Source organism: Protomyctophum parallelum (genome assembly GCF_964188405.1).
Source record: "Protomyctophum parallelum genome assembly, chromosome: 19".
Classification (NCBI taxonomy): domain Eukaryota; kingdom Metazoa; phylum Chordata; class Actinopteri; order Myctophiformes; family Myctophidae; genus Protomyctophum; species Protomyctophum parallelum.
Genome location: NC_139717.1, coordinates 19,394,356 through 19,409,507, shown reverse-complemented (window position 1 = coordinate 19,409,507; position 15,152 = coordinate 19,394,356). Strand labels below are relative to the sequence as shown.

The 15,152-nt window shown below is 44.7% G+C and overlaps 1 protein-coding gene across 1 annotated transcript in view; it reads right to left on the bottom strand.

Moving 5' to 3' along the window:
• Positions 1–10,530, bottom strand: part of cep170bb (centrosomal protein 170Bb) — a 34,879-nt gene extending 24,349 nt beyond the window's left edge. The window contains exons 1-8 of the mRNA XM_083790478.1: positions 10,415–10,530; positions 7,070–7,207; positions 6,043–6,132; positions 5,731–5,809; positions 5,148–5,206; positions 3,194–3,308; positions 2,286–2,375; positions 1,192–1,523 (exon numbers count right to left, since the gene is read on the bottom strand). Coding sequence (XP_083646604.1) covers positions 1,192–1,523; positions 2,286–2,375; positions 3,194–3,308; positions 5,148–5,206; positions 5,731–5,809; positions 6,043–6,132; positions 7,070–7,174 — 870 coding nt within the window. The 5' untranslated portion in view covers positions 7,175–7,207; positions 10,415–10,530. The remainder of the gene's footprint in view (positions 1–1,191; positions 1,524–2,285; positions 2,376–3,193; positions 3,309–5,147; positions 5,207–5,730; positions 5,810–6,042; positions 6,133–7,069; positions 7,208–10,414) is intronic.
• Positions 10,531–15,152: the final 4,622 nt, after the last annotated feature.

Here is a 15,152-nt window from a genome sequence, read left to right as displayed (position 1 = left end):
GTGGAGGGGACATTCTGTTGAGTGTACAGCTGAGATTAAAATAGGGTGCATTTTGCTTCCCAAAACGCAGTTTATAGTTAAGGGACGCAATAAAACAATGACCTCTGCATCCACGGGATGCACTACTGTACTGTTTTTTATTCTAGTTTATTTTGCTAGCTTTAGTTATAATAATAATTTCTTCTTCTGTTTTCTACATGATTATAACCACATTATAACCAATGAACCATATAAAATAGTTAAATGATGCAATTTGTAAAATTGCAGCATTTAACTCCCATTTAAAAATATGACTCCTAACGTCATTGAAGTGGGACTCATAAAATGTCCCTGGGACTCATCTAAAAGACCATCCCTGCATCCCGGGACTCATTACATTGAAATCCTATTAACATCACTGGTACAGGGTTTGACATTGATGGCTTGGCCTTAATTTCCAGGCCTGTTGAGAACTCTAGTTTTCGCCTGCTGCCGGGCGCAGCTGCACTAATTACTTAATTACTATTTAGCAGACGCTCTTAATCCAGAGCGATTTACAATAAGCAAGAACAAAAAGCATGGCAATACATCACATACATAAAAAATAGTTATCATGAAAAAATGCGCAAGCTAAGAATGTAACAGTGGAATATAGATATAATGAAACTATACATATATACTATACTATGCTATGTATGTAGTACATACATATACTACAGCACTACAGCACTATGAAGTGCTATGACTACATACAATGCAATTATAGTGCTGTCTACATAACATGCTATAAGTCTGTATCAAATGCTATCTAAGTCTACAAAAAGTGCTATCTAAGGGGGTACTTTCCGTCTAGAGTTTTAATGGACAGGTATCAGTCAAAAGGGAGACATCGAAGAGGAAGGATGGATGGGGAAGGACCAACATATTATGGAATGTCCATATCCATATATGGAGATCTAAGGGTTTGAGGGCAGATGTAGAGTTGCTGGCCAATATTCATGACATCAGGGATCTCCATATATGGGCTTAATTGCGACAGCAGGTCGCATTTACTAAGACATCTCCGTCCCTGATGATGTCACTTGATGTCACAAGACCATATATGGGGGCATTCCCATACATGGGGATATTGAGTGACTGACGGGAAATGTACGCTTTCATAGTAAATGCAGAGCTGCGGTCGCAGTCACATTACAAACATGATATCCTAACCTTGGAAGCGTGCGTCCTGCGTTGTTGGCGCGAGGAGAACTTGGTGACGTGGTCCTTGATCTTCATCTTGCCAGGCGTCAGGTCGTCAAACTCGATGGTGAAGGAGGCGTGGCTTTGGACCACGGGCGGCGTCGGGGCAGGCAGGGCGGGCGGGGGCGGGGCGGGGGCCGTGTCCGTGTCTTTGGTGGGGATCTCGTGAAGCTCCGCCCTAGCAAGGGGCGGGGTCTCGGGGCGGTGCGGCGGCTGCAGGTCTTTGGTGGGAATCTCAAAGTAGCTGGGCTCTCTGTTGTAGCTGCCATGGCAACCGCCCAAGTCTGCCTCCTTCTGGATGTCTAGGAAATGACAAATACAACAATTCACCGATTACATGCCGCCACCAGATGGCTCCACTCAGAACTAGGTATGTAACGATTCACTCAACTCACGATATGATTCGTATCACGATGAGGTTCACGATACGATTTTTCACAATATTTTAAACAAAAAATATTTTCCAGAAATAAATCAGGTTTCTTTTCATTTTATAATTTATCTTCATCACATTTCAAATCACACACTACCCCCCTAAAAATATATATATAAAACAATTCAAATTGAAAATCTTTTTTTTATTTCAATAAATCGATTCATATCGTCGGGATTAATATCGATATATATCAATATACTGTATCGTTAAATACTACTGAGAACCAGTTCCAGGAAAATGCAATAGAATGACCCTTTTTACCGGAAGCGATTGTGTGATAGTCATAGCTCCAGACTATCTCTCAATGTAAACATTAATTTTCTACTCGTGAGGTCGGATTAAAGTTTTATTAAGCTCTAAACATCGTCCTTTATCTCAATCTGAGCCCGAGCTACGAGTGCCTCGCTAGGAGCTTGTAGATCTGCTATTTTTTTAACTCAAATCATTGCTTCTTGGGGGTCCCTGGAACAACATATTTTCAGTTGGGGGTCGTCGGCCACATAGAGAGAATTCGGGGGGTCCTTGACATGGAAAAGGTTGAGAACCACTGACATGAAAGGACATGAAAGGTTTTTCTGAAAACTGTTTAGAAGCCATTTTTTTTAAATCTAAACAACAACAATGTTACCTGTTTGATTGGCGTCTAGTTTATCAGCATCTGCTTCTCCCCACCATGATGGCTGACCATACAGCGGAGTGGGCCGCGTCGCTGGAGGCTCTGCGCGGGCACACGCACACACACACACACACACACACACACACACACACACACACACACACACACACACAAACACACACACACACACACAAACACACACACACACACACACACACACACACACACAAACTTTTTTGGACAGAATTTTTTTATTCATTTGTTTTTTTTAAATGGACATTATAATATGTTTCTTTGTTTAGTTTTTTGCATATACATTTTTAGAGTCAATACATATATGATATGTTTACATGCCTGTCAAATGTTTAGACAATGCTGCTCCGCTCGTCTACGACAAGACAACTCCTACACTAGCTGCCGACCAGGCGTGATCTTTGGCGTGAGGTACGTCAAAAGTCAAAGTCACGTTGGAACGATAAATACCGACATTTGCAGCGATTTCGCCATACGCAGGTTTTTTGGGTCTACACCAGTGGTTTTCAAACAGTGGTCCGGGGACCACCAGTGGTCCTTGAGGGGATTCCAGGTGGTCCCCAGCTAAATGATGGAAAATTGGTAACCAAATGGACCCTTCCAGATATTTAACTCTTGAGAGTGTAAAATTAAACCAATTGGAGTTAAATTATTGTTAAACGTTTGCCTGTTATCTCTCCTAAATCTCATCCAACGATAACAAAATAAATACAAATCTTTCGTTTTGGGTCTGAGAGGCTAAATCTCAACAAATGGTGGCTCAAATGCCCAATAAATACATAATGGACCTAGACATGAAAAGGGTTGATGAGAACCACTGGTCTACACCACTTTGATGAATGAGGTCCAGTGTGTTAGGTCTCTATAGTGTATGTGTGTTACGTTACCTTGGCTTAGAGGTTTGTTTCGTTCGGTTTTGTCCAGTCTGAGTTGATCTTCATCACTCCTCTTTGTCTCCGATGCTCTCAGACTCATCTGCAACTGGCTGGTGTATTTCTCATGCTGCACACACACACACACACACACACACACACACACACACACACACACACATACACACACACTTCTTTTTACATCAAACACTTATAAATAGTCATCTATAGGACCATAAGTAAACCAAGAAGGCAAGAACATATCATCAGTCTAACAGTAGAATATCCAACGAATATCATTCAATAAGCTGTACATTGAAACACAGGTTATTAACACGCGCACACACACACACACACACACACACACACACACACACGCGCACGCTCGCAGGATGGGGTGGTCCGGACGTACTCAGTTTCACTTTTGAGAGGAAGAACAAATCAAAATGCACGACGATGACAGCAACACTCTCGTTGATCTCGGTGATGCTACTAAACAAAAACAACTAATATACAATGCTCACATCGTGTCTGTTGTTGCCTTGCGAGCTTGCAGATCTCTTGTGTGTGTGTGTGTGTGGGGGGGGGGGGGGTCCTAAAACAGCTGCGCTGCCTGTTATGCGTATATCTTTTCTACATCCGAGCATAGACATGGTAACGCCCCGCCTGCCTGTTATTGGCCTACAGACACTGCCGCTCTTGCCTGTCCTCCGAGATGCAAGGGTACTCCGTGGTGGGAAAAGTACAAGAGAATGGCAACACGCGACAGGAACTATACTTTTTTCAGGAACTATACTTTTTCTAGATTTCTAGATTTTCTAATATTATTTGTACCGTTTGCTTTGATTGAATAATTGATTGAACACGTATGTACTACAATTTGATGTGGCTGTGTTCTAAATTAAAGTGTTAGTGTTGGATCGGGTATTAATCTAATTATAATAAACTAATACTGTATATTATACTAAAAAAGATAAAGATCAAGGGAAAAGATAATTTTTTTACAGTACAATAATGTTTCAAGTTTACACATGTATACAAATAAACAGGCATAATCAAACAATATTAGTTTGCCTCTTCTACAAAAATAAAAGTTACTGTCTGTCGCGTGTGCCAAGCTGTCATTCTCTTGTATTATGTATTTATTTCCCACCACGGAGTAACCTCATAGCCTCGGTCCCAGGCTTACTTATCTGCGAAAAGAAAAGCTCGCGGCAGAATATATCCAGCATGTATCTTCCACCTCGGAGGAAACTCTGGTAGGGCTGGCAGTTTCGGTATAGGCCAATCAGAAGCAGGCGGGGCGTTACCATGTCTATGCTCGGACGTAGAAAAGATATACGTGCCTCCTAATGCTCTTCTGCATGTTACTTCCTGACAAACGCTCTGCGTTGTCATGACAACCAGCACACCGCAATCACGCGTATATGGAAGGGATTAGGTAACGCGACAGACGGATTTAAAACAGCTGTGCTGGTACTGGAGCCATGCAGGATCTTTGGGATATATATATTTTTTAAACGATTGAAAACAAAGAGTGAACAGTTGAGTCCATGTCCAAATCATGAAGTTGAAGTTGAATAAGCCTATGTTCTCAATCATCAATGTTAAAAAGTGGATGTCTCAGCATGAAGAAGGCCATCTATTAGGGGACAATTAGGCAGTGGTGGGCCGTCAGGGCCAGCAAAACCTTCACTGCTAGCCCTGCACTTGCCTGAGGCAGAAATGTATATTTTATAATATATATTTATTTTTCACGAATATATGGTTATTTATTTCGCTGCCATGATTGCAATGTCTCTCACATCCGAATCAGGTAAGGGTGGCTGGCTTTGCTGTGGCCGTCTTTTCTGTGTGTTGGCAGTGTTTTGCCTTACGATTCGCAAAAATAATATTAAAAAGAAATCCCCCACATTTTGGCGTGCACACACACACACACACACACACACACACACACACACACACACACCTTGAGTGCCTCCTCTGGGACCTTGTGTGTGTTTTTCTCCAGAACATAGACATGAGAATGTGAACACGAGAAGTTAAGGAGAAAACCACTGACGCCATGGGGTTAAAAACACCACTTCTCTGATCATATTTGATAGTTTCAAACAACAGTGTCACGTGACAAAGAATACCCAATCTACAAGCCCACAGTGTGTTGCATAGCATAGTGACCTGTTGTGAGCCTGTTCATTTCACTATTATTTTGCAAATAGTATAGTGACATATTAATTTCCCCCAATTGGAATGCCAGAGTTAAAGTGGTTATGACCCAGTTCATAATGGAAATAAAGTGCCACCTGCTGGACACAGTCATAATGTCTTTCAGTACAAAGTAATATACTGTAAGGCGGTATAAGCCAGTATAATGCTATAGAAAGCAGTATAATGCTATAGAAAGCAGTATAATGCTGTATAATGCTATAGAAAGCAGTATAATGCTATAGAAAGCAGTATAATGCTGTATAATGCTATAGAAAGCAGTATATTAAATGCAATAGAAAACAGTATAAAGCTATAGAAAGCAGTATGAAGCAGTAGAAGGATATCATATCCAAAGCGGATTATGTCGGACAGTTTCAGGGTGATGTAGGTCTGGTCAGGAATACGCAGGTCATTCACAAATGTCTGCAACAAAACACACAACAGGAAACACATAAATAAATAAATATCAGTAGTATTAGTAGTAGTTAGTAGTAGTAGTATCCAGTTTAGGTATATGTACAGGTGGATTCAGGTATGTTCAGGTGTCTTTAGGTATACCGTTAGACTCTAACTGTATACCTAAAGACGTCTGAACACACCTGAATCCAGTTAAGAGTATGTACATGTTTGTTCAGGTGTGTTTATAGGTGTCTCACCCCGTTGAGGCTGCCCAGGTCCTTGACGAGGTGCTCGTCGGTTGAAGAGTTGTAGTTGATGACAGCATGCTGCTTGTCCACACTGCGAGACTGACAGACAGAGACAGAGACAGAGACAGAGACAGAGACAGAGACAGAGACAGAGACAGAGACAGACAGAGGAAGTGAGCAGAGAAGTTGTGGCGTGTGACGCAGACTAGTGACCAGGGTTTCTCAAAGTGAGTGCCGTAACGCAAGTCCAGGGGTGCTGACAGAATACTATGATGATGATATTCTGAATTCATCGATATCATTTCAGTTCAACCACTTCAGACCATGTCGGCCTATACTTAACCCATTTAGAAATGCAAACTGATTCAACAAAATTGTCTTCTAAAAACATCTACAAGCTCGTAGCGCGGAAGTGTTGTGAGTGAGCTTCTACAAGCTCACAAGTGCGAGCTTGTAGATCTGCTATTGTTGGTGAACGTTCTCCACTTCCCCCCCAGAATGACGCTAGGGCTCAAGTGGTAAAACGTCAACAATAAAATACATTATTTGTATTTAGCCGAGCGCTATATGAAACATAAATTTAGACCCGGGCCTAAAACTTTTTGACCACCACTGCCTTAGGTCAGAGGTTCCCAAACTTTGTCATGTCAAGGACCCCCAAATTGATTTGAAAAGATATGCCAGGGACCAGAGGATTTTTACAGCTGTAGCAGTGATTCTCAACCCGTTTAATTTAAAGGACCGGGCCCCAGTTTGACATGCATTAGTCTACGGGCCCCCAATTAATGGCATTTCTATCTCTGGGACACCCAATTTATATAGCAAAATCAATGTTAATTTAACCCTTTAGGGTCCATTTGCACACTCTCACTGTTACAGACCCATAAGGGGCCATTTGGTTCCAAACTATAATGTAGCTGGTAGCCTGGTACTCCCTTAAAGAACCACCATTCTTCTGTGCGTTAGAATCTGGTCTCAGGTCAGAATGGGTCAAGGACCCCTGGGGGTCCCCACACCCCACTGCTTTAGGTCTCACCTGCAGCATGAGCTCGCAGTCCTCGCGGCCCACGAAGATGAGCTCTCTGGGGAGGCGGTGTCGCGTCCCCGAGCTGCTCACCAGGAACCAGGAAGTGACGCTCATCTTCACAAGCCTCCTGGGAAAGCCCAGAGCATCCTGGGAAAACGTATAGTGCAGGGGTTGACTGACAGGGGTTTACGTCTCATGTTAGAGGCCCCGTGAGCCTCCTACTACGAGCATGTTGAAGAGACAGAGGTTATAATCATCTTGTGAGGTGACATCAAATGTCTAGCCATGTTGAGCCCTGCATGTCATCCTTCTCACGGGACAACATTAACGTCACACGCACACTATTAAAACAACAATACACTGGATGCTATTTAATCAACAAACCAAAAGAAGACCATTCTAACAGCAATCTGCTACAAAGTCATTTAGGGTCACGTAGGGTGCCTATTTGGCAATTTACATCGACCATGCATTTACAATGAGGCATTTTAGCAGAGCAGACACTCTTATGCAGACACTTCTACTACAAGCACTACATACTGTACTGTAAGGCCCTTGTGGGTTGTGTCAACATTGTTAGCCCATCTGTCCTTTGGTCTTTGTCTTGGTATTATTTTGCACTGTATTGTAGCTGTTGTGTTTTTAACTTATTTTTTTGAGTGGTGCAACCACTCCAAGGAACAGCAATGTCCGTGTTCGTACGTGTACGTATGTGTTGGTTCACCTATGTATGTGTTCATGAGCACCAGATGACTGACTACCAGTAGGGGCGCTGTAGGGCGCAGAAACAGAGAGAGAGAGAGAGAGAGATAGTATTAGTGCTGCACTGTTGCCTGCTAAAGAGAGAGAGAGGAGAGGGGGGGGGAGGGGAGTTGCACCACTCAGTTCTCACAGGTGTGGTTTCTTTTTTACACTAATGTCTGCTATATTATATACATAATCTACTATAATAGTCTGTATATAGATACAGTCCTATAATATAATGTAGTTACATTAATAGGCAGTAGGATAGGATAGGAAATCTATCTACTGCCCATGCAGTTGAAACAGCTATAGGCCTGTCTGACAGGCTGAGAATAATGATATCTTTCACCCTGAATGTGTCCCAACTGTCCATTCATCCAATAGATCCGTCAATCCACTCATTCACCACCGTCCTGCTGTCTATTAGCCTGGTTAATAAACCAGACCGAATCAGCCGTTGGCAAAAAAAAATTGCCTACCAGCGGATTTCGGTTTTTGCCTACCAGCGGATTTCGGTCTGGAGAGGCTCAATTTTACGCCCATTTCCTACACAGGAGAATGTGGGCGCCCAATAGGGACACGGTATGCAATATGGGCGGGCTTTGGTACAGTGACGTTCAATGCTTGAGACCTTTGACTGACAGTAGCTCTGACCAATTGCGTCAAAGAGAAAATGTTTCCCTGGAAATTAAATCCAAGCTGAGCCTCCCCAGACTAATATCCCGCGGATCCGTGCGATATTAGTCTGGTTTATTAACCAGGCTAGCTGTCTATATCAACCAACACCTTTTGTGGGGTCTGATGAGCGTCGGCATCGGGCGTTCATTCCGCAGAGTTCTGTTTACCAAAAGTGGCCCACTGGGCGCTCGCATTCCACGCCCGGCTCCGAGTCGGCGAGCCGGGCCGTATGGTCAAATAGAAATCCAGCAGTACTGGAGGTCCTGGTAGGAGATAAAACCAGCAGTACTAGAGGTCCTGGTAGGAGATAAAAACCAGAAGACCTTTGCTGTGTTTCACTCCACATTTCCTGTCAGGCGACACAACACACATGCAGAAGGATTCTGCACTTTTGGTCAGACGAAGGAGGAGCCAGGCCCGGAGACAACCAGCAGCGCCTGGAGCATCCTAGTGTCGCCATCATCTCATCAGCCATCTTCCTCACTGACTGTCTCTATGCTGCCCTAGAGACAGTGGGGGCGTGCCACTTGGACACAGGACAGAGACAGTGGGGGCTGTAGCATGCCACTAGGACACAGGACAGAGACAGTGGGGGCTGTAGCATGCCACTAGGACACAGGACAGAGACAGTGGGGGCAGTAGCATGCCACTAGGACACAGGACAGAGACAGTGGGGGCAGTAGCATGCCACTAGGACACAGGACAGAGACAGTGGGGGCAGTAGCATGCCACTAGGACACAGGACAGAGACAGTGGGGGCTGTAGCATGCCACTAGGACACAGGACAGACAGTGGGGGCTGTAGCATGCCACTAGGACACAGGACAGAGACAGTGGGGGCTGTAGCATGCCACTAGGACACAGGACAGAGACAGTGGGGGCAGTAGCATGCCACTAGGACACAGGACAGAGACAGTGGGGGCTGTAGCATGCCACTAGGACACAGGACAGACAGTGGGGGCAGTAGCATGCCACTTGGACACAGGACAGACAGTGGGGGCTGTAGCATGCCACTTGGACACAGGACAGACAGTGGGGGCTGTAGCATGCCACTTGGACACAGGACAGAGACAGACTTGTGGTTTGTGTCAACATTGTTAGCCTATCTGTCCTTTGGTCTTTGTCTTGGTATTTATTTTGTATGATACATTGATACATACATACATACATACATACATACATACATACATACATACATACATACATACATACATACATAGCCTACATACATACATACATACACACACACATACTAGTCTATATAGTATAGACAGTCATAATATAATGTAGTTACATTAATAGGCAGGATAGGATAGGAATCTATCTATTTCCCATGCAGTTGAAACAGCTATAGGCCTACCTGACAGGCTGAGCATATTTCAACCTGAACGTGTCCAACTGTCATTTCATTCGATCCACTCATTCACACCTGACACCTTTGATAATAAACAATGAACATGTTTCGTCATCATCATCCATGTCCATGATCAAGTCTTCTTTTTAATAATCTATTCAGTGTGGAGCGACAAGAGAAGAGATGCATGGAGAGAGAGAGAGAGAGAGAGAGAGAGAGAGAGAGAGAGAGAGAGAGAGAGAGAGAGAGAGATCAGGCCTGCCCTGGCTGCTATAAATCGGCGCCTAAGAGCAACAGCCCATACAGAGTAACAAGACACACTAACATGGTCTACATCAATAAATATAACATTCTCCTCCAATTAGACATAGAAAATTCAGTCACCGTCATGTCGCCGTACTACGTTACCACGCAGCCGAGCCATAGCCGATCTGCAAGCCCTCAACGCGTCGCGGAAGCGACGGGTTGAGGTCTTGCAGATCGGCTATGTTTCGGGGGGGTTCCATCCACCCTCACATCCACGCCCCAGTGATGTGCGGGTCTGTCTCTCTCCCTCCCTCCCTCCCGGCGCAGCCTTACCTCCAGTTCGGATCCAAAACCGGGAGATCAACGCTGTTCCCCCGCCGCGTCTGTCCGGCGCGCCGTGGTGGACACCATTATAACGGTTTCATAACGGTCATTGTAATCTATTCTCCATAATAAACTGTTCTTCTCGTCCGCTGGTTATTTTCTCCCCGTCTGGTAACCTCGGGTGGATGCTGATGAATCTGAGAGGTTCGTTCGTTCATCCAGTGGTGCCGTCATCAAGTCACACGCCGAACACGTGTGATGCTTCCGCTCACTGCCTTCAAAATAAAAGATAACTATAATTAGTGCACATGCGATGCTATTTGCAACGTTTGAAATAAATAATTCCGGATTAGGCCTACTAGTAAATTCCACAATGTGTTAAAATGCACACGAGTCAACGACATAATGAAACCATGTTTGTAATCCCATACATACACTGCATGATAAATGAACCACTTGAACATCTTCTTTACAAACATTGCAACAAAGCTGGTTAGCAAACTGCCCTCCCACTCTGGGCGTTTTGGTGTAGAGCACATCAAAGCCTTCTACAAAAACCTTGGTGTTTGTAAAGATGATTTTAAAATGACAATGGTAACAACCGAGGAGGTACTTAAAAAACTGAGTGCCCTCCAACCCCACAAGGCCACTGGCCATGACAATATTCCCTCAAAATGTCTCAGAGACTCAGCCTTTTCCATAGCTCCAGTCATCACCCACATAGTTAACCTCTCCATCAAACAGGGACAGGTCCCCCAAGATTTTAAACTGGCCAAAGTAACCCCCTTGTACAAAAAAGGGAGTAAATTAGAACCCGGCAACTACCGCCCTATTTCTATTCTAAGCTCCATCTCGAAAGTGATGGAAAAAATAGTCTATGAACAGGTTGAAAAGTATCTTGCCTCTAATAAATTGCTGTACGAGTTCCAATCTGGTTTCAGAACATCCCACTCCACTGACACATGCCTCCTCTATTTGAGCGATCACATCAAACACGAGGTGGATGCTGGAAAATACTGCGGCATGGTCATGCTGGACCTCCAAAAGGCTTTTGACACCGTGAACCACTCCATACTGGTTAACAAGCTTAAAGCTATTGGTTTTGATAGCACATCAGTGAGCTGGATGCAATCCTACCTGGAGGGGAGAGAACAGATGGTGGAGGTGAACGGAACACTGTCCCCTCCCCTCCCAGTGAGCTGTGGCGTCCCACAAGGAAGCATACTTTACTGTTCCTAATTTATGTTAACGACATGACTTCAGCTTGTGACTGCAACTTGTTCCTGTTCGCAGATGACTCAGCACTGCTGGTCTCGGACAGGAACAAACTGCAGGTTGAAAAGACCCTCAGCTCTGAACTCGGTAGAATCTGCACCTGGCTCGCTGATAACAAACTATCCTTACACCTGGGAAAAACTGAATCCATCCTCTTCGGATCAAATAGTAAACTCAGCAAGGCAGATGGCTTCTTGGTTAGAGTGGGTGACAATATTATCACACGAAAAGATCAAATTACCTACCTAGGTTCCATCCTGGAGGCCAATCTTTCCGGTGATAAAATGGCCACCAACGTAATCAAAAAAGTCAATCAAAGAACAAGATTCCTTTACAGGATCTCCTCACTGGTCAGCAAAAACACCTTGAAGACCTTAACAGGAGCCCTCGTACAAGGTTTCTTTGACTATGCATCCACCTCTTGGTACCACAGCACCTCAAAGGCCCTTAAAACAAGGCTCCAGACCTCCCAAAACAAACTGGTCAGGCTCCTACTTGGCCTCACCCCCCGAACCCACCTCACCCCTGCCCACTTTGACAGGCTGGGATGGCTTAGGGTCGACGACAGAGTACAGCATCTTGCAATGGGTCTGGTCCACAAGATTCGATACACCACCAAGATACCCATGTACCTGTCTAAATACTTCCTTAATGTAAACGAAGTCCACACCCACAACACCAGAGGGAGTGCAACAAACCATGTACAACCCAGATTCGGCACAAACGAGGGACTAAATTCTTTTCGCTCCTATGCCACCAAAATGTGGAACGCCCTACCAACAGTCATTAAGACATGTGAATCCCTTGACTCCTTCAAAACCGCTCTCAAAGGGCACCTACGGATGGCTGCAATTCGAAACTGGCCTCTGTAAAATCTGAATCCCCCCCCCCCCCCATTTTCCCTCACTGTATATTGTATCTTTTCCCTTTTTTGCTTCCCATATGATGAATTCCTGTTCTGTACTTTAGCTACATAGAAATGTCTATTTGTATGTCTCTAAATGTTTGTATGTCTTTAAATGTTTTGATAAATTGAACAATGTGGACCCTGTTGTAAACAAGTGTAATGCTTAATTGGGTCGTCCACTCACAGTTGACAGTCTTTGTATTGAGTTTGTGCTTAAAATGTACTGTAAATTCTACAAACTGTTAATAAATATTTCAATCAATCAATCAATCAACAAATAAACAAGTAAATCTGCAAGTAAAATCAAAATTTACATGCATTTTTAAGTTTTAAATAAATAACGTGCATAGTAATTCGTAGCCCTGTAAACATGACTCTCGTATTCATACGAGAGTCATGACGCAACTTCACCCTGGTTTTTGCAGACGCTACATTTACAAATAATTAAAATATATAAACATTCGCATTTCAAATATAAAGTACTCACAAAGTGGCCTCTACTCTCTGTGTTGCTCCATGCCACCCAGCGTTGGGCAGAGGCCTCTACTCTCTGTGTTGCTCCATGCCACCCAGCGTTGGGCAGAGGCCTCTACTCTATGTATTGCACCATGATGCCACCCAGCGTTGGGCACATAGACTGTAAAAAATATGGACAAAGCGTTCCACGGGTCTAACATGAACGTAAAATGAAGCCTGTAATAATATGGTAATTCCTGATGTAAATCGCCATCTTTCTAGATCCGTTTTGGACCAGCTGGCCATTGGCTGGCTCCGTTTTGGACCAGCTGGCCATTGGCTGCCCAGACAACGAGGCGGGACTTCCCCCCTTCTTCTCCGTTGGTTTTTATTTTGACTCGAGTGGGAGGGGAATCCCGATCATAGACTGTAACGGTAGCCACGCCCCTCAGAACATACGCAATGTTTTTTTTTCTTTATGGTCATTTTTTGAATTAATGGGACCATAATTTTCCAAAAAGAATATTATGACATTAGAAATGAGACTTTAAACTAGTGACTGGAAGAAAAAAGTATTCATGACCATGTTTATTAAGGTAATACAGTCTAGGTGAAGTTGGGCAAAAATACATGGGCCTCTATGGAGCTATGGGGCTTTTTGGGTCCAGTCCAGCGCCACAACAGGCCATTATATGAACTACCGATTTCAAATGAGGCTTCACGAAATATCTGGCTGACTGCCCCCCTGGTTGGGCAGAGGCCTCTACTCTCTGTGTTGCACTATGATGCCACCCAGCGTTGGGCAGAGGCCTCTACTCTCTGTGTTGCACCATGATGCCACCCAGCATTGGGCAGAGGCCTCTACTCTCTGTGTTGCACCATGACGCCACTCAGCGTTGGGCAGAGGCCTCTACTCTCTGTGTTGCACCATGATGCCACCCAGCGTTGGGCAGAGGCCTCTACTCTCTGTGTTGCACCATGATGCCACCCAGCATTGGGCAGAGGCCTCTACTCTCTGTGTTGCACCATGACGCCACTCAGCGTTGGGCAGAGGCCTCTACTCTCTGTGTTGCACCATGATGCCACCCAGCGTTGGGCAGAGGCCTCTACTCTCTGTGTTGCACCATGATGCCACCCAGCGTTGGGCAGAGGCCTCTACTCTCTGTGTTGCTCCATGATGCCACCCAGCGTTGGGCAGAGGCTTCTACTCTCTGTGTTGCTCCATGCCACCCATCGTTGGGCAGAGGCCTCTACTCTCTGTGTTGCTCCATGCCACCCAGCGTTGGGCAAAAGAAGGGCAAAAGAAGGGGCAAAAGACAGGCAAAAGAAGGGCAAAAGAAGGGGCAAAAGACAGGCTAAAGAAGGGCAAAAGACAGGCAAAAGAAGGGCAAAAGATGGGCAAAATAAGGGGCAAAAGACAGGCAAAAGAAGGGCAAAAGAAGGGCAAAAGACAGGCAAAAGAAGGGCAAAAGAAGGGCAAAAGAAGGGCAAAAGACGGGCAAAAGACAGGCAAAAGAAGGGGCAAAAGACAGGCAAAAGAGGGCAAAAGACAGGCAAAAGACAGGCAAAAGAAGGGGCAAAAGACAGGCAAAAGAAGGGCAAAAGAAGGGCAAAAGAAGGGCAAAAGACAGGCAAAAGAAGGGCAAAAGAAGGGCAAAAGACGGGCAAAAGACAGGCAAAAGAAGGGCAAAAGAAGGGGCAAAAGAAGGGCAAAAGACAGGCAAAAGAAGGGCAAAAGAAGGGGCAAAAGACAGGCAAAAGAAGGGCAAAAGAAGGGGCAAAAGACAGGCAAAAGACAGGCAAAAGAAGGGGCAAAAGACAGGCAAAAGAAGGGCAAAAGACAGGCAAAAGACAGGCAAAAGACAGGCAAAAGAAGGGGCAAAAGACAGGCAAAAGAAGGGCAAAAGACAGGCAAAAGACGGGCAAAAGAAGGTGCAAAAGAAGGGCAAAAGAAGGGCAAAAGAATGGCAAAAGACGGGCAAAAGACAGGCAAAAGAAGGGCAAAAGAAGGGGCAAAAGACAGGCAAAAGACAAGCAAAAGAAGGGGCAAAAGACAGGCAAAAGACAGGCAAAAGAAGGGGCAAAAGACAGGCAAAAGAAGGGCAAAAG